Below are 20,714 nucleotides of genomic sequence, written 5' to 3'. Positions count from 1 at the left end.
GAATTTTAGATCGCAACCTCTACCCCTATGTTTCCAACTTCTTGCTTTTTTTTCTTCACCTTTCTCTCTTCCCTTATTTCATGTTCAGACAGCAGCTATCCTGCTATTCACACCTCCTCTAAGAAGCATCCAGTTTCCTACATTACAACACAGTAATTATACTTCAAAAAGAACTTCATTGGTTGTGAAAAGTGCAAGACATTAATGTTGTTTCCTTCCTTTTCCCATTACCACTCCCTTTGGTCGTGCAACATGAAAACTTTGGTCATTTAATTTCTCCTCCCTCCACCCTATCAGAAATATGTCTTCCCAGCCCACCAACCCCTACTGCATGACCTGAGTACTTCCAGCGTTTCTGTTTTTATTTCTTATTTATTTTCTCTTCCTAACCAAAAATAGTTTTCTATTCTTCTCCAGCTTCTTAATAGCTTTTTAATCTTTAAAAAAATATATTTTTATTAACATTTTTTCACTTCATAAAATACAAAATAACAAAAAATAAACACATTTACATATAAAAAACAGAAACATAAAACACTCCCCTCCCCCAACAACTAACGGTGACCAATTCCTTGAAATAAACAATAAATGGCTGCCATATCTGATAGAACTCCACGATTACTCCCCTCATGGTGTACTTGACTTTCTCGAGACTCCATCAGGTCTCCCAGCCAGGTCAAGGCACTGGAGACCTCCACCCCATCAGTACTTGCTTCCGGGCAAGCAGCGAGGCAAAGGCCAGGGAATCTGCCCTCGCACCCGTCTACAACTCCAGTGTGTCAGGCACCCTAAATATGGCCACTAAAGGGCAGGGCTCCAGCTCCATCTTCAAAATCGCCGATATGGTGCTAAAGAAGGAGACTCAAAATCTTGGAACAAAACCAGAACACGTGCACGTGGTTGGCCGGACTTCCTGAATGATCGCCAATGCAAAAAGAGGGGAGACAGAGGCACCCTTATTTTGTTCCCCTATTTAAATAAAATTACCCGAGCTCGTGGTATTGGTGCGGACACTAGCCAAGGGAGCTTTGTCAACCGGCGTACCCGAGAAACAAACTTGGGTCCCACCCTGAATCTCTTTCAAATAGCAAAAGGGTACCTCCATTGTACCTTATCAAATGCCTTTTTGGCATTTAACGAGACGATTATCTCTGGATCGGGCCTGTCAGGTGGAGAAAGAACCACATTTAGCAATAGTCACACATTAGGCGACATTTGCTAACCCTTGACAGATCCTGTCTGATCTTCCCCAATCACCTGAGGAAGTTGGGGTTCCAACCTCAGCGGCAGCACCGCAGCTGATATTTTGGTGTCCACGTTAAGTAACCAAATAGGACTGTACGACCTGCATTCAACATGGTCCTTTTTCCTTTTCCAATAGGAAGGAAATCGATGCCTGCACCAGCGTTGCAGGAAGGGAGCCCCATGTTAGAGTTTTCAAACGTCCCTACCAATAACTGCAAGCCAAGAGATGATTGACCTTCTTCCCATATTCCGAAGCAACCCCCCTCGAGGCTCGCAACTGGCACCCCACCTTGTCTCGGCATAACAGGTCAAGCTGCACCTACAGATTTTTCCTGCTTGCCAGGAGCTCTGGGGTTGGGTCATTCAAGTATCTACGGTCCACTTCGAAAGTGTCATTCACCAACATTTGGCGCTCCTCTCTAGCCTATCTATCCATATACATTTTGTGCGATATGATCTCCCTGCTTTCAGGGCCTCCCATAGAATGGAGGGCAAGACCGACCTGTTCCCATTAAACCCTATGTTCTCATCCATAGCCTTTGATATCCGTCCACCGAATCCCATGTCTGCTAACAACCACTTATCCAGCCTCCATGCTGGGTGCTGAGCTGCACCTATCTCTAATACCAAATGCACTAAATGTGGAGCATGGTTTGAGATGACTATAGCTGAGTACTTTCATCACCGCAGGTTTCTTTGAAATCACAAAATTGCCCCCCACCCCCTCCCTGGAGTTGAGTGGAACAACTGGCTCACCCAGTCCTTTCGGAGCATAGTCTGATCCCTCACTCTCAGGTCGCTCTCCTGCAAAAGCCACATCTGCCGTTAAATTCTTCTGCTAAGAGAAAACTCTCTGGGCGAGATTCTCCGTTAGCCGACGCGAAAGGCGATTGGGTGGAGAATGGGTTCCGATGCCGAAATTGCGGCATGTGCCGATTTGACGCCAAATTGCAATGCACCAGCACCTCAACAGCGGTGTCAATGCGTTCCAGAACGCACATAACAGTAGACACTGTTTGCATATTATTAGTGTGACCGACCCAGTAATCTCCGGGGCCTCGGCGATTCTCCGCCTCCGCTGGACCGACTTCCTGACGGCGTGGTTCACTTGTGCTTTTAGAAATCGTGAAACCGGCGTGGCAGCTGCTGAGGAACAGAGAGGATGTATGGAAGCGGTCCAACCCCCCCCCCGGGTGCCCTCTGGCCCCAACCGACCCATTAGCACAACCAGTGCCATATTGTTGGCTGGGATAAGTGCGTGTGGGGAGTGTAATGACTATATGCGGCTGTAGCTTGTCGGCCTACCGAGTGTCAATTACGGACCCGGTGAATCCCACACCGTTTTTCATTGGATTCGATTGTGTTCCATGCGACACCGCTAGCGGAATCGGTCCAGGTGCGGCACAGTTTTTTCTGTCATAAAAGTCCCGGATTCTGCTGGCGTCAACACTTAGTCTCAGAAACAGAGAATCCCGCCTTCTATCTTTTCACCAGGCCTCCCAGACCTCTAACGTTCCAAATGAGTCTGATTGGGGGTGTCTCACCCCCCCCCCCCCTTTCAAATCAGCCATTTCCACTGAGGAATTGTCCCATCCTTACTCCAGATTCCCAGAGCCAAGGCCCACCTAAGATGGCTACCAATCCCACCCGACAGGTCCAACAGTCCCCAACTCTGCCCCCACAGCCCCCTCCCGTTCACTAGCTAAAATCTAACTGCTGGTGAGGTCGCAGAGCCCATACCCAAAGAACAAAGAAAAAAAGAGATGCTCCCCTGCCTTCAACCAGTCCATGCTCATGTTTAAACTCCAATTGAGCCTCCCACATCTATCTAAATCTACCACTTTCACTCTCTCTCGTGCTTGTCCAGCTTTCCTTTAAATGCAGCTGTACTATTCATTTCACCTATTCTCTTGTGGTCAACTTTCACATTATTACCATTCTTCAGGTAAAGGTGTCTCTTGTCAAATACATATTGGATTTCTTGCTGACTATCTTCTTTGATTGGCTTTAGTTATGCTCTTCCCTGCTAGAGAAAATGTGCCCGGTATGCACGCTATCAAAACCTTTTCAGAATTTCATTGCTCATCCTATCATTCCGTATCATATCTACCCCTGTTTTATCTCCCTGGTAAACACAGAAGCAAAATATTTAAAAAAATATTACTGACCTCTTTATTATTACCTGTGGTATTATCCTGTATTTCTCTTAATAGCCCTATTTCCAGTATAGCCTTCCCTTTTTTTACGAATGTGTTTGTAAAATATTTTGTTTTATATTCCTTGATGATTTTATTTCATAGTTCCTCTTTGCCTTTCTAATTGTTTCTTTTTTGACTTTTCCCCAAATCTCTATTCTCTCATCATGCATCCCTCTGCTGTCCATGTACTTAATGTATCCCTCTTTCCTAACCTTCAATTATTCCCATATATCTTTATTCATCCATGGATTCTTACTTGTTTAGTTTTTTCTATTCATCACATTGAAAACACTTGAATACACATTTGAAGTGAGTAACCTATAAGACCAAGGGCTGGAAAGTGGAATTGGGCTGGATAACTCTTTCTTTCAGCTGGCACAGACTAGGTGAGTTGAATCGCTGCCTCCTGTGCCATAAATGTTCTATTTCAATTATGCTCCATTATCTGTTATTTTGGGAATCAAACCTACTAACAGGTTCTACTGTATGTGATAGGAAGGTTGACTTTGGTCAGAAGTTCTTGACTTGTATTGTCTTCCCATTCTGCATGTTAAGATTTATATCCGTCTGTTAGATGTTCTTGCAGTAACAAGTTAGTGGTTCCCCTTGCCTTTCGGTTTTAGCGTGAGGTCACTGGGGAAGGGGCAAATCTATTTTTCTTTGTGAGATAAAGGGTTAAAGACAAATGTTCAGCTCTTTTTTTTTAACCAGACCGAATAATGTGTGAAATTCTTGGGTTTCTGATGGTATTTTGGATTCCCACCTGTTTAGAGGTAAAAATTAGCTAAAATAGTTATTATAAAATAAAACAAAAGCTGCAAAGTCTAGAATTTTCAAATAGAAACCCAAATTCTGAAAATATATGGGCTATTCAGCATCATTGAAAGAAAAGATGGTTTATAACATTTCAGGTTTATAACTGGCATTTTATAGAAAGTTCTGACCAAAAGGTGATGTCTCTTGGGTTATTTGGTGAAAAGCAAAATGTTACTATTATCATCACTGAAGGTCAATTGCCCAAGACTTTTATTAAGGAAAAATTGAACCAAACTTTGTCTGTTAGCAGATGGAGTGCTTGATCTGTCTACAAAGAAGAATAGTATAAATTCCACAATATCAACTGGATCTAGTCCTGCATCAACCACTATCAAATTATCAGGGTAAGTATTATTGAAGAATTAGATCCAAAAGACTTCCGGTAAAAAAAAATATTTAATTTTGTGTGTTTTTTAAGTCTTAAAAGTGAACATTTTACAACAGCTGCACTGCTTTATTTAGAATCATCATGCTATCTCCCAAGAACGTCACTGTTGTGATTTTCTTTTTAGTTTACGGTTTTTATTTTGAAAGGCAATTAGTCATAATTTCCAAACATCTCATAAAGCCAGTTAAAGTTTAAAACATTAAGTTAATGAACAATCCGAGCTGACAATTTATTTACATAACTCAGTGGCTGTGGATTGTATTGACGTTCTTAATTTGCTCTTGAAATGAGATTTAATAAGATAGGAAATGAAAAGCTGGAAGTGTATTCTATCTGGGTCAGTGTGTGTTAGACGGTTTACATAAAATTTCTTGGGACTTCCAATATAGTGATAGAAAAATATCCTCCTAATGAAACAGTTGGTTATTTGGCACATGATCAGTTGATTATGTCTGACTACATTTATCTATACCATATCCAATTTGTCAGCAGGATTTAGAAAGTGTTTTTCTACATTTATGATTTTAACATAGCGTTGCAAAAGTAATGCAGCAATTCTGAAAACTTTTAAAGTAGCACTTATGAGTGTACTTGTCAGTAAGAAATTCAATGGAACAGTTGAAAGTTTCATCCAACTAGCTAGGTGTGGGACTGCCAATTCTAGTCAAATATCTGACTTGCAGTTTGTGTATGTAATATTCATTTGGATTTGAATGTAGATTAATCAAATGAGATTTAAAATATGCACTTCTATAAATGCAGTTTTCTTAATTCTGCCGATGTTTCAGCTTCACTGCTAAACTTTTTAATTATCTCAACCATTCCATTCTCTCAAAGATACTCAAAGATACTCAAAGCTACCAAGAGGTACATCTGCTTGGCTTTGCTACAAAAGTTGAATCATTCCCATTAATTATTACTAGTGATAACTTAATTTTTTTTTTTTTAAATTGCATTCTGTGATGAGAATTTTTCAAATTTCTGACTAACAAGTAGACTTAAATGGTATTAAATCTTTAACCATGCTTCGTTATTAGGGGAATTCTGCCCAAAATAGTGCAAAATACATCACCAGTATATATAACTGCAATGAATAGTTATCTTTTACTGGCCAGGATTGTATGACATGTTCAAAGACACTCCTATAATATGCCATTGTATAACTGGTAGTCCACTACAGAGGTGGTTTCTCTTATGAAAAAAGAAATGCACGGCAAAACTTGTTGATGGGTCTTCCGTACTAGCAAAAAATATTTTAGTATTATGGTACTGGTTCATTATCCGTTAGCTATCTTTTATAGTGCCAGAAGTGTCAAGCTTCAAAGCTGAGTTCTTTAGTTAATTTGGTACGGTGTGCATATGACAAATTTTAAAAATCTTGTATTATATGGTATTGTTTCTTATATAGGGCTAGCCCCAAGAGGTATGGTGTTATAGAAGGCACTGTTGCCTGCTATATTAAATAATTGTGTTGCTTTCCTTTTAGTTTTTCTTTCTTTTACAGCTCAAACTATTTTGATTTTGTTCTTTTTGATCTGTTTGCTAATTATTTTACTTCATCTTTGCTCCTTGAATTATTTGTCCTGACCATTTCCATTATCTGTCTCGCACATGCCTATAAAGGTCACGGGCGGGATTCTCCGACCCCCTGCCGGGTCGGAGAATCAACGGGGGTTGGCGGGAATCCCGCCCCCGCCGGCCTCCGAATTCTCCAACCCCCAAAACGCGGCGTGGCGTAAGTCGCGCCGCCTGCTTCGGAGAATGGCGGGGTCCGGCACGACTCAGTGGGGCCGCCCAAATTCTCCGGCCCGCAATGGGCCGAAGTCCCGCCCGCCTGTAGCCAGTCCCGCCTGGGTAAATTGGAATTGGTCCCTTACCGGCGGGACCTGGTTGCGCGGGTGGCCTCCGGGGTTATTGGGGGATTGCGGGGGGATCTGGCCCCGGGATGTGCCCCCACGGTGACCTGGCCCGCAGTCTGGGCCCACCGATCCGCGGGCGGGCCTGTGCCGTGGGGGCACTCTATTCCTTCCGCACCAGAGGCCGTGGTCATCCGCCATTCCCGGTGCAGAAGTGACTCCATGTGCGCATGCGCGGGGATGATGTCAGCAGACGCTCCCGCACATGCGCGGACCCCCGCCGGCCGGCGGAGTCCCTTTGGCCCCGGCTGGCGCGGCGCCAATGGCCGGGGCGTGCCTAGCCCCTGAAGGTGCGGAGTATTCGGGCAACCCGACGCTGGAGTGGTTCACGCCACTCCGTCCCGCTGGGACCCCCTGCCCCGCCGGGTACGGGAGAATCCTGCCCCATGTCTCTGTTTCATGATGGTGGAGTATTTGCATATGCTCAGTATGAGTATAATCACCCTATTTATACTCCACTGCAGGTCATAAAGTCATTTGAATGGGCAACTTGAGAGGCAGAATTTGAAAGTCTTACAAATACATCAGGCAAGGCTTTTACAGATCAGAGCAACATTTCTAGATTGCAGAGGTGGGAGAGAGAGACTGGTGACTGGAGGGAGAAATAAAAGCAGGAAATGCTGAAAATATTCCGCAGGTTTGGAAGCATTTGTGGAGAGAGAAAAACAGGTCACATTTCGGGTTGATGACCTTTCTTCAAAAGAGAAGGAAATATTGGCCAGCCTGGAAACCGGACAGGATAGTTGAAAGATCAGAAACTCAGGCTGAAGGTGATTGAGAAACAAATTTTAGTCAAGATGAGGTGGCAAGTATGTTCATATATTAATGGAATCACTGGTACTCATTTCCCATATTAAGAAGGTGGAAGTTCTCAAACAAATTTATGATTTTAGAATTTGAGAAGGTTCATCCTTCCATTTAGATATTTTGATGTGTAAATTTAAAAGAGGTGGTTTCTTGGGGCAATCTGGGGATTTTGATGGAGGATGGAAAAGGTTTTATAAGGAACTGTGCAAATTTCCAGAAGTAGGAGGTAATGAAATGATACTAAAAGACTACTTAGTAGTTTTCAAAACCATTGGAATATTCAACATTTGCTAGACATCCAGAATTGGAAAGTACTGTTTTGAGTTTATTCCCACGCTCTCTTTTTTCTCCATCCACACACACACACACACACACACACACACACATCTCAACCTCCTGTAGCATGCTCCCGTCCATATCGCTCAACTTTCAAATGTAAAATCTCGCATTCAATTCAAGCAAGTGCCACTGCTTCTCTAGGTATATCTTTGGGAGGTATATTATTGAACAAGGTAATTTACTATAATTTGTTGCCCTGGAAATTTTCTATGAATCCAAGAAACACTCTTTATTTTTGATACTTAGTACTGCACCTTGTCTATGAACATGTCTTTCGGGTGAGACATTAAGTCAAGACCAATCTGTCTGTTCAGGTGGAAAAAATATGCCAATTTTCAAAGAAAAGCAGATTAAGAATTGGTGTTCTATTGGCATTCTAGCCATCATTCATTCCCCAGCCACCACTCAAAGAGACTGGTCATAAGTCTCATTGTTATTTACAGGGCTTTGCTGTTTGCAAATCGGCTCCTCCGTTGTCTGCAATCTACATAATGTGAGGGAAGCATAAAATTACAACATTGTGGTAGTTTAAGTGAATTGCCAAAATTGTTGTGAATGGATTTTGTTCAGGCAAATTTGAGATTATGCACTTTGGACCTAATAAATGATAGAAAAGGGTACTCTGCAAATGATGAAAATATGGAAGTCTAAAGAGATTTGTGGGGTGCAGGTACATGGATCATTACAGTGCCATGTACATGCACAGAAAATAATCATGAATGCTCACTTTGATATCTGGAGGACTAAAATACAAGAGAGGAGCATATAATTATGGATCTAAGCCATAAAAAGCTTTGGTTAGATCACACCTGGGTACTGTGGGAAGTTCTGGGCACCACAACGTAGGAAGGATATATTGAGAATACAGGGCAGATTTATCAAAACGGTATCTGGATTTTTAGGATTAAATTATGAGGTGAGATTACAGAAACTAATTGTATTCCCTGGGTTTTATAAGGTTAAAGGGTGATTTGATCCAAGTCTTCAAGATATTAAGGAGCACAAATGGGGTAGAAAGAGAGAGTAACTATTTCTGCCTGTTGGGAGAGTAGGGATAGAGGTGGTGCAAAATTATGTATCTTGTAGCTGACCAAAGCCAAATGGCACGATAGCACAGTGGTTAGCACTGCTGCCTCAGCTCCAGGTCCTGGGTTCAATTCTGGCCTTGGGTGACTGGGTGAGTTTTCACTTTCTCCCCGTGTCTGCGTGTGTTTCCGCTGGATGTCCCAGTTTCCCCTCTCAGTCCAAGGATATGCAGGTTCGGTGGATTGGCCATGCTAAAGCCCCTTAGTTTCCAAAAAAAGGTTAGGTGGGGTTACAGGGATTGGGTAGAGGTATGTGCTCTTTCCAAGGGATGGTGCAGACCCGATGGGCTGAATGGCCTCCTTCTGCACTGTACATTCTATGAATCTATGTCATGAAAGGAGGCTGTGATCTAATTATTCCCAGTCATTAAGTGAAAGGGATGTAGCCAATATATTGACGTATATTTAATCTAACAAATAAATGAAGCAGCGTCATTTGAGCTTTACTGGCAAACCGGTTCAGCTCTTAAATTTAGCGTCAAATCTTTCAGGAAACGCTCCTATACATATGGTAGCAGTTTGAAACTCTCTTCCCCAAACAAAAACAGCAGTTAATTTAGATCAAGTAATTTTAAATCTGAATTAACAAAAATCTTATGGGACAAAAATGAGCACATGGAGTTGAGTTACAGCTTGACTACTACCTCATTGAATGATGGAACAAGCCCGCAGGTCTGAACATCGTCCTTCTGTTCCTATGCCTATGCTTAAAAGCAATGAATTAGCTGTGAAGTGCAATCAGTTCATCTGTGGCCAAGAATGTTAATGTAAGTTAGTTCTTTCTTCATGTCCATATTTGATATATTTGTTGAAAAGCTGAAATGATGCTGCAATCTCTGTTATATTTGCGCATACATAGATTTTAAATTTCAAAACAAAAATGGGCTGGCACATTGAGGGCGGCATCTTCCAGCTGTTTCCACCAGAGGGATCTTTCATCCATGCCAACGGTGCATCCCTGCTGCGGGTTTCTGGTAGCATGGGGTGGATTCAATGGGAAATCCTATTGTCAACGACGGGTCCAGAAGATCCTGCCAACGGCAGGCCGCCGAGAAACACACTGTGCAGTGGCCAGAGAATCTCGCCGTTTGTTAGCACATGTCCTCTCAATTGTCTCATGAGTTTAAATCCAGCTGAGACTTTAAAAAAAAATTAATATCTGGGATGTGTGCATCACGAGCAAAGCCATCATTTGTTGCCCATCCCTCCTTGCTTTTGAGTAAGAGGTGGTGAGCTGCCGTCTTGAACCACTGACATCTATAAGACAAGTCGTCTTTATTGCTTTCTTTTGACTACCGAACCTACATCCTGCAGAAATGAATTTTAGCAGTTTCCGCTGCTCCAGGATGGTATGTTGCCCTTCTCATGGCAGGGCCAAAGATGTCACGGAGCAGCTGCAGGACATTCTTTTGGGAGAAGGTAAACAACCGCCAGAAGTTGAGGTCCACAATGGGACCAATGACATGGGTAGGAAAAGGGATGAGGTCCTGAAAGCAGATTTTAGTGAGTTAGGAAGGGAATTATAAAGCGGGACCAAAAATTCAGTAATCTCCGCATTGCTCCCAGTGCCACGAGCTAGTGAACATAAGAATCGGAAGATTGAGCAGTTCAACACGTGGCTGGAGAAATAGAGTCGGGCTTTAGACTTCTAAGGCATTGGGATCTGTTCTGGCATAGGGGAGATCTATACAGGACTGGTTACACTTTAACAGGACTGTAACTAATGTTCTCCTGGGAGGTTTGCTAATGCTTTTGGGGCGAGTTTAAACTAGATTGACACAGGGATCGGAACCTGAGGGGAACTCTTAAACCGGCAGTGGGAAGTGCCGAAGTATTAACTGATGAGGATATATCGGAGAACAGCATCAAAGTAAATAGAGTGCTTGGGGAGATTGCTGGTAAAATTGTTTCAGGGGGTCAAGGACAAAATCTCTCTGGCTAGAGGCAAGGAATGAAAAAATTACAATTGTACTGATCAGTATAGTATATAAATCACCATTTAGCAGAAAGGACATAGAGAAACAAATTTGAAAAAAATTACTGAGAGGTGCAAAAATTATAGAGTAACTATAATGGGGGATTTCAATTATCTAAATATAGACTGTGGTAGAAATAGTTCCGAGGGGTGTGAGTTCCTGGAATGTGTTTAAGCGAATTTTCTGCAGCTGTATGTTTACGGTCCAATGAGAGGGAAAGCACTGTTGGATCTGGTTCTGGGGAAAAGTTGGCCCAAGTAGATCAAATATTACTGGGAGAGCATTTTAGGAACAGTATCATAAGATTTAGGTTGGCCATGGAAAAGGATGAGGAACACTCTAGAGCAGGGATAATTAATTGGGGGAAACCCAACTTGGATGGGTTGAGAATGTATTGAGTCGAGTGAGTTGGAATCAAATGTTGGCAGAAAAGATGGTGGCTGAGCAATCCCCATCTTCAAAGAAAAAGTATTGCCGGCAATGTCATGGTATATTCCCTTGAAGGGGAAAGATGGGACAAATAAATGCAGAGCACCCTGCAAGACAAGATAGAGGTGAAATGAAAAGGAAGAAATGAGCGTACAACAAATGCCAGGTAGTAAATGCAGTGGTGAATCAGGCTGAATATAAAAGAACCAAAGGGAAGATGAAAACATTAATAAGAAAGGGAAGGAGAAAGCAGCTAATATAAAAGGGAATCCCAAGGTCTTCTATAGGCATAAAAAAAAAAAAAAAAAAAATTAGGGCCAATTAGGGATTTTTAAAAAGTGGACTTGCACGTGGAAGCAGGAGAAATAGCAGTGGTATTAAACAAGTACTTTACATCTATCTTTACAAAGAAAGAAGATGCTACCCAGGCCGAGGTGAGGGAGGAGGTAACTGATACACTCTAAGACCTTACAATTGAGAAGGAGGTGATGTTCGAAAGGCTACCATTAATCAAAATAGATAAGGTACCAGGACTGGATGAGATGCAACCAAGGGTACTGAGGAAGTGAGGGTTGAAATTGCAGAAGCACTTGTGATAATTGTTCAGTTTTCCTTGGACACAGGTGACACCAGAGGACTGGAGAATTGTGAATGTTACAGCCTTTTTCAAACAGGGGTGCAAAAATAAAGCTGGCAACTACAGATCAGTCAGTTTGACTTTAGTGGTAGGGAAACTTAAGGAAATTATAGTTTAGGATAAAATAAGTAGTCCCTTAGACAAGTGTAAGATAATTAAGGAAAGGCAACATGGCTTTGTTGGGAAAATCATGTTTAACTAGCTAGAGTTTTTTGAGGAGGTAATGGAGAAAGTTGAGGAGGGTAATGCTGTTGACGTGGTGTTTACAGATTTTCAAAAAAAATTTGATAGGGTGTGGCACAATAGATTTGTGTGCAAAATTCTAGCTCATGGAATAAAAGGGAAAGTGGGCGCTTGAGAAATAAATTGGCTAAGTGACAGGAAACAATAGGGTAAATGGTTGGAGGTAGGTTTGTGGTGAAGATCGAGAGACCTTCAGTGTGTACATCCATAAGTCATTGAAGATGGCAGGGCATGTTGAGAAAGCAGTTAATAAAAAATCTGGTATCTTGAGCTTTGTTAATAGGGCATTAAGTACAAGAGTAAGGGGGTCATGTTGAACTTATATAAGCCACTTGTTAGGCCTCATCTGGCATACTGCATCCAGTTCTGGCCAGCATACATGAACCGTGTGAAGGCATTGAGAGAGTACAGAGGAGATTCACAATAATGATTTCCGGGTTGAAGAACTGTACCTATGAGGAGAGATTGGGATTGTTTTCCTTGGAGAAAAAAAGGCTGAGAGGAGACTGGGTAGAGGCATTCAAGATCCTGAGGGGGGTATGGAAGTGGTAAATAGTGTGAAACTGTTGCCACTTGAATACATCAAGAACTAGAGGACACAAATTTCAAATAATGGGTAAAAGTGATGAGGAAAGTCTTTTCCACCAAGAGTGGGTTAGTGTCATTTAAAAAAATAAATTTGAGTACCCAATTTTTTTTTTCCATTTTAAGGGGCAATTTAGTGTGGCCAATCCACCTACCCAGCACATCTTTGGGTTGTGGGATGAAATCCACGCAGACATGTGGAGAATGTGCAAACTCCACACACAGTGACCAGGGACCCGGATTGAACCAGGGTCCTCGGCATGGCAAGGCAGCAGTGCTAACCACTGCAGATCGTTCCGCCCAGGGTGGTTAGTGTCTGAAATTAATTTCCTGAAAGGGTGGCAGAGGCAGGTCCAATTGAGGTATTCAAAAGGGAGTTCAATTGCTATCTGCAAAGGGAGAATGTTCAAGGTTATGGGGATCAGGCAGGGGAGTGGGATTAGGTAGAAAGCTCTTTGAGAGCCAGTACAAACTCCCATGGACCAATTGGCATCCTGCACTGTAAAGGTTCTGTGATTTTTATTCGTCTACAGGGTGTGGGTGTCGCTGTCAAGGTCAGCATTTATTACCCATCGCTAGTTACCCTTCAGAAGGTGATGGTCAGCTGTCTTTTTGAACCACTGCAGTCCCTGAAGTGTAGGTATGCCCACAGTGCTTTTAGAGAGGGAGTTCCAGGATTCTGACCCAGCGATTATGAAGAGATGGCAATATATTTCCAAGTCAGGGCAGTGAATGACTTGGAGGGGAAATTGTAAGTGGTGGTGTTCCCAGGTATCTGCTGCTCTTTTCCTTCTAGATGATGGTGGTTGTAGGTTTGGAAGGTGATTCCTAAGGAACTTGGTGAGTTCCTGCAGTGCATCTTGTAGATGGTACATACGGCTGCTGCTGTTCGTTGGTGGTGGAGGGATTGAATGTTTGTAGAAGGGGGAGAAATCAAGGGGACTGGTTTATCCTGTAAGGTGTTGAGCTTCTTGTATTGTTGTAGCTGCACTCATCCAGACAAGTGGTGAGTATTCCATTACACTCCTGACTTGTACCTAGTAGGGGGGGGGTTTAGTCAGGAGGTGAGTTACTCGCTGCAGGATTGCTAACCTTTGACCTGCCCTGGTAGCCGCAGTATTTATGTTCAGTTTCTGGTCAATGGTAACCCCCTGGATGTTGATAGTGGGGAATTCAGCGATGGCAATGCCATTTAATGCCAAGGGACAGTGTAGATCCACTCTTGTTGGGGATGGCCATTGTCTGGCAGTGGTGTGAGAAGAATGTCAGTCCAAGCCTGGGTATTGTAAGCTATTGGATATTGACCTGCTCGTAGTTCAGCTGTACAGGGTAAATTTGTCAACCCCAAGCTCCACCAGGCTGCACTCAAATGGAGCACTGATTGAAGAAAATCAATGCACCTAACCTGTTCGGGTTGCTCCCCTTTGGCACATAATTGATTTTTTAAAAAAGTTGTCTGACAATCCTGCTTGGGCTTAACAATGGATAGTGTGAGAAATAGAATTGTATATTTACTGTAAGAAAGGTTTTCTGCAGAAGTGTAAGTTTCTTACTGATAGACCAGTAATGGCGTGTTTATATAGGAAATAAAACCGCAAGTATTAAAAACATTTAGAAGGTCCGGCAGTATCTGTAGAATGCGAAAGAGCTAATGTTTCTGGTTGGTGACTTTTCATCAGAACTGGAAGATCTTCCAGATGAGTCATTTTTAAGCAAGTCCGGACCCAGAGAAAAATGGGAGGGGTGCAGACAAAACATAAAAATGAATAGTTTGTGATAGGGTGGAGAGCTGGAGTGGTTAAAAGAGAAAAAGGGCTGATGGTGCAAGGTAAAAAAGGTGCTAGTGAGCCAAGTAATGAGGATTGGGTCCAGGAAGATGTGAATGTTTAAAACATGATGGCAAATGGGGAAATTGACAAAATGGAGGGGGTTGCGTCAGTTAATATGGAGAAAGGCAGATAGATCTCTGGTTCGGACCACTCCATCTACTGTATTCCGATGGGATCAACAGTGTACATGGCTCTGGTGCAACCTCCCTCCATTACCAGTGAATTGTTTTAGAGAGAAAATGTGAGCACCTAGTGGAAAATTGAGTTGTTCCTCAAGTTTGTGTTGAGCTTCAAGGACAGAGATCTGATGGCCGATGTGTGGAGAATTAAAGTGCGTGTAACCAGTAGCTTAAGGTTACGTCTGCAGGCTCGGCGCAGATGTTCAGCAAAGTGTTCACTCAATCTGCTTTTGGTATCCCCAGTATAGAGGAGCCTGCATCATGAGCAGTGAACACTAAGTTAGAAATAAATAATCTTTCGCCCAGAAGGTATTTTTAGTTCCCAGGATGTTGGAGAGGGATGAAAATAATACATGTATTTATATTGTGCTGTCCACAATTAAAGGACATCCCAAAGCTCTTTACAACCGTACTTTTGAAGCATAGTAATTTGTTGTATCGTAGAAAACACGGCAGTCAATTTGCGCACCGCAAACTTCAACAAACAGTAACGTGCTAAAGACCAAATGATCAATTTTTATGATGTTGCTTGAAGGATGAAATTAGTCCGCATGGGGGAATAATTCCTCGACTGTTTTTCAAAATAGTGCCATGTTGTCTTTTACATTCACCTGAGGGGCCAATGTTCAACATCTCATCCAAAAGATAGTACCTCCAACAATGCAGTATTCCCTCGCACATGGAATGTCAGCTTAGATTTGTGTTCTCAAGTTCTGGAAAGGAACTTGAACCTACAACCCTCAGACTCCAGAGGCAACAGTGCAAAGTGCAACCGACTGAGCCCCCGAACACCCAAGGAAACAAATGGTGTTGCATTTCCTGCGTTTACTTGGAGGTGGTGGGGAAGAGTAGGTATTGGGAATGATGAAAAAGTTGCAGGAGGGAGGGGAGGAGGAGAGGAGGAGGAGGAGTAGTCCCCAGGAACGTTTGGAGGTGGCGGAAATGTTGGAAGATGACACCTGACTGTGAAGGTTGGTGGGTGGAAGGTAACCCCATCTTGGGAACATAGCAACAGGACTCGGCTATTCAGCCCGTTGAGCCAGTTAAATCATTCAATACGATCATGGCTGATTGACGCTTCAATGTCTTTACACCCACTGTCCCCATCACCTTTTACGTTATTGATTCGGGGAGGGAGGTGCAGAAAATAAAATGGACTTGGACAACAGCTCTGCCAACCATGGCAAGGGGAATTCCCAAATGAGGAGAAAGACAGCCATTTCAGAAGCATTGGTGTGAAAGATGATAACTGAACAGTTGCAATTGAGAAACTGGGAGAATGGAATTGGGAGCCCTGCCAGGAAGTATATTCCCATGGCCTTCGTCTTATTCGAAGAAGAGCAGGGAATTCTCCCTAGAAAATATTGGCCTGGCCAATATTTGTTCCTTAACCAACATTACGAAGATACAGATCACATGTTTTATTGCGTTGCTGTTTGTGTGAAAATTAGCTGTGTGTTTCTGATATTACAGCTGTAGCTATCAATCAAAAGGTGCCTAGTTAGCTGTAAAATTCTTCGGCTACAATATCAAGGAATTTCGAAGTAAAGAAACAGAAATAGCATAGTCTTTCTAAAATTCTTTTCTTCCAGCATCCCAATTTTTTCTTCATTGCATGATATCTACAATGCCTGTATCTTAAATTGTTTACTTGTAATTTGTTCAATTTCCAAATTTAAACTGTATAATGTTCACTGGGAGGATTCTGTAAATTTAGTCTGTCTGATTTAATTTTTTCTTGCCTCCTTCCTATCGTGTCCTTTTTCAGTTCTAACAGTTTTCTAGAGCTTGCCCGCATTATTATTTTTTTAGTAAGTGAATCTATTTTTTTTTTTTTAGAAAACATTTTATTAAGGCATTTGTGATTTTATAACCATTTCAAATGAAAACATAACTCGTAAATAACGCCCCCCCCCCCCCCCCCCCCCCCCCCCCCCCCCCGCCCACCAACAACCATACCCAGCCAACACGGCTTATACGCACAATTCCCCAGTCCTCCCTCCTCCATTCACTGGTCACGCCTAAACTAACTATCCCCCCTCCTTATTGTATCTGCTAACAGTTTAATTTCCCCAGAAGAATTCGATAAATGGCTTCCACCTCCGGACGAACCCTGACGTCGATCCTCTTTGTGCGAACTTAGTTTTCTCAAGCCTGAGGAATCCAGCCATGTCACTCACCCAAACCCCCGATTTCAGGGTCTCTGAGTGCCTCCACGCCAATAAGATCTGTCTCCGGGCTACTAGGGAGGCAAAGGCCAAAACGTCAGCATCTCTCATCCCCTGGACTCCCATGTCTTCCGACACTCCAAAAATCGCCACCTCTGGACTTGGCGCCACTCTTGTTTTTAGTACCGTGGATATGACATCCGCAAATCCCCGCTAGAATCCCCTGAGCTTCGGGCATGCCCAGAACGTGTGAAAATGATTTGTGGGCCCTCCTGCACATCACCCACAGCTGTCCTCCACCCCTTCAAAAAACCTACTCAACTGGGCCACTGTCATGTGAGCCCGGTGAACCACCTAAAATTTTATCAGGCTGAGCCCGGCACATGATGAGGACGTGTTGACTCTACTCCGAGTATCCTCCCACAGACCTGCCTCTAGTTCCTTACTCAACTCATCTTCCCACTTATGCTTTACCTCCCCTATATGGGTTGCCTCCCACTCCATAAGATCTTTAAAATTTCTGAGACCTTACCCTCCCCCACTCACGTTTTCGAAACTACCTTATCCTGTATCCCCTGGGGCGATAGAAGCGGAAAGGTCAAGACCTGCCTCCGTGTAAAGTACCTCACCTGCACATAACAAAATCCATTCTCACCTGACAGTTCAAACTCCTCCAAACATGGATAGCTCCCATCAACAAACAGGCCCCCCAGCCGCTCAATCCCTGCCCTCTGCCACCTCCGAAACCCTCCATTCAACCTCCCCGGCACAAACCGGTGGTTCCCACAAATTGGAGCCAACACCGACATCCCTCCACCCCCATATGCTTTCGCAGCTGCCACCACCACCGGGCTTGTGGAGTACCGGGCCAGTGAGAACTGCAGAGGTGCCGTTACCAGTGCCCCTAAACTTGTGCCCCTGCATGATGCTGCCTCCAACTGCTCCCATACCAACCCCTCCTTCCTAATGATAGCTATATTTGCCACCCAATAAATTCGGTAGGGCCAACCCCCCCCCCCATCCGCTCCAACAGCGCTTTTCTTGCGGGGTTTTACCCGCCCATACGAACGCAGAGATCACTGCATTGACCCTCTTTTTAAAAAAAAAAAGAAAAAGTATTTTGGGATAAAAATAGGCAGACACAGGAAAAAAACCAAATCCCGGGAGAACCGTCATCTTTACAGTCTGTACCCTCCCCGCCAATGGCAACGGGAGCATATCCCACCTCCGAAAGTCCTCCTTCATCTGCAGTAAGTGAATCTAAACAAATCGTTTTGTAGGCTTTGCAAAGGAAAATAGCCAAACACATTTTTGTTTCTGTTATTAGTCTTTGTGAGCACACTTCATCAAGAGTGAGAACTCTGGCTGCATAATCCTTCCTAAACAACTGTTAGGCCCCCAGCAAATTGCCTGACTTGATTACGAATTATGTATCTGTCATTATTAGATTGTGCTGCTTACTATAGGCATCATAATGTTTACTTGCATAGCCATGAGAGTGCCAGATAACTGACATTGCCTTTTAAGAAGTTACACTTGTTGCAGCAAGGCAAACCCAGCTCCGTTTACTTGGCTGATGGTCCATTAAACATTTTCTATTGTCCCATTTTAAAATGCAGTGGTCTTCAAAGGGAAAGAAAGCAATCATTTCTGTTTAAATTACTTTCCCATCTCTGAAGGCAGAGGAAAGCACATGCTGTCTAATTTCTTACCTAACAAAACCTATAGGGGGTCTCCTTCCTTTCGAAAGCCATGCCAGTGAGGTCCGTGACAGAATGGAACATGCACTCCAAACCAAACCAAATCTATTCCTCTACTTCCTACTACAGGCAGACCTTTGACTTGGGTCACAATTGGTTCCTAGAAACTGCGTTGCAAGTCGAGACGTTAACATAGAACATAGAACATACAGTGCAGAAGGAATCCATTTGGCCCATCGAGTCTGCACCGACCCACTTAAGCCCTCACTTCCACCCTATCCCCGTACCCCAATAACCCCTCCTAACCTTTTCTGGTCACTAAGGGCAATTTATCATGGCCAATCCACCTAACCTGCACGTCTTTGGACTGTGGGAGGAAACCGGAGCACCCGGAGGAAACCCACGCAGACGTGGGGAGAACGTGCAGACTCTGCACACAGTGACCCAGTAGGGAATCGAACCTGGGACCCTGGCGGCGTGACGCCACAGTGCTAATCACTTGTGCTACCGTGCTGGCCTATCAGCAGGGCAAGGCAGCATTTTTACCAGTAAATTATGACCTAATTTCCTGCCGGTTTTAGAGGTTCGCCCCAATTCATTCAGACCTCTGCCGACGGACCACAGCGACCATTCTCTGTAGCTGGCCTAGGAAAGGGCTCCATACTGCAGGCGCGAAAGATACCATTACAATCAATGGGAGATCAGCCAGCAGGGCAAGGCAGTATTTTCGCCAGCAAATTGCGGCCTCATTTGTTTCCCAAAACAATTTTCTGGTTTCTGATTCTCGCGGCGCACTGCCAGCGGGCTGTAGCAACCTTCCACCCCAGAGCTATGGCTTGGTGAATGAAGGGTAGGGGGCCTGGTATTTGGTAGAAGGTTTCGCAACTTCCCCAGGTTCGTTCAAAACAAATTTACGAATCATATTTATAAAAAGATGGGCTGGCGTGGTGTCGTAAAGTTGAAATCTAATTGTAAATACGAAACGGGTTTTCAATTTTTTAACGGCCCAAGTACCATTCGTCCTAACTTTTAATGTTGTAAAGTTGAGGAGTGCCTGTAGTGTTTTTTTTGTTCCCTGGGACCACAGAGCACACACAGGTTTTGGATCTGATTAAATCTTCGGGGGACATTTTCTCTATGTGGAGAACATTTGGAACATCTCCGAAGAGGAGGCGATGCATGTGCAACAATATTATAATATTGATATTCTTTCATGTGAACAATAGAAACAAATTCAAACAAAATCAACTTTCACAGATGATTTAATGTCAAAAGAGCTAGAACTATTTTGATTAGCTATAGTGTAACATATATTTTGCATTGTAACCTCTAAAACAGTTCTCTAAACCTAAACACCCTTCCCTGTGGTATAGTGGTTAGCACTGCTGTATCACAGCTCCAGGGACCCGTGTTCAATTATGGCCTCGGGTGACAGCCTGTGGAGTTTGCACTTTCTCCCTGTGTCTGCGTAGGTTTCCTCCGGGTGCTCCAGTTTCCTCCCACTGTCCAAAGATGTACAGGTTAGATGGATTGGCCATGCTAAATTGCCCCTTCGTGTCCAAAAATGTTATCTGCGGTTACGGGAGGAGGCATGGGCTTAAGTAGGGTGATCTTTCCAAGGACCGGTGCAGACTCGATGGGTCGACTGGCCTCCTTCTGCACTGTAAATTCTATGATTTAAAAAGCAGACTTTGATTAAAAACGCATCTGTTGATTGAAAAATATATTATGATCATAAAAGCTGCATTGAGATGCTGTTAATTTAATGACAAACTCAATGTTTTGATGTATAAATTAGACAAGGAATCATTTGTATCTCAGTATGTATATTAATAGTTTGTAGATATTGGGAGCTATTAGGCTACATTGCAACTGAAAACTTAACTTTTTGAAAATTAAGAGTTTTACCTTCAGAATGCAGTCTAAAGGGGAATGCTATTATTAAACTAAATGTTATTCACACACATCATCTATATTCAACTAGTTAACAAAAACAGTATCTAATGTTTGTACAATCAGTAAAGAATATTTTAAATTACATAATTAATGTATAATATGAACACAACTAAAATTTAGCTTTAAGTAGCAATGAATATTCATAGTAGAGGATGACCTCTATCAAATTTCCCTGAATTGAAAGTGTGCAAGTTTCTGTTAACGCTTGTCATGTACTC

General features: G+C 43.1%; 1 protein-coding gene across 8 annotated transcripts in view; it reads left to right on the top strand.

Moving 5' to 3' along the window:
• The window catches only part of lcorl (ligand dependent nuclear receptor corepressor-like), a 199,342-nt gene that overhangs the window by 93,570 nt on the left and 85,058 nt on the right, over positions 1-20,714 (top strand). For 6 of the 8 annotated variants that reach the window (XM_072496462.1, XM_072496463.1, XM_072496464.1 and 3 more), the window contains one exon: positions 4,507-4,603. In XM_072496462.1, coding sequence (XP_072352563.1) covers positions 4,507-4,603 — 97 coding nt within the window. Of the gene's footprint in view, positions 1-4,506; positions 4,604-20,714 lie in introns of those variants that run through there. The other 2 variants (XM_072496466.1, XM_072496467.1) reach the window with 2 other exon arrangements.

The sequence above is a fragment of the Scyliorhinus torazame genome, chromosome 3 (genome assembly GCF_047496885.1).
Source record: "Scyliorhinus torazame isolate Kashiwa2021f chromosome 3, sScyTor2.1, whole genome shotgun sequence".
In the NCBI taxonomy this organism is placed as follows: Eukaryota; Metazoa; Chordata; class Chondrichthyes; order Carcharhiniformes; family Scyliorhinidae; genus Scyliorhinus; species Scyliorhinus torazame.
Note: the sequence above shows the minus strand (reverse complement) of the source record. Positions and strands in the feature narration are given on the sequence as shown.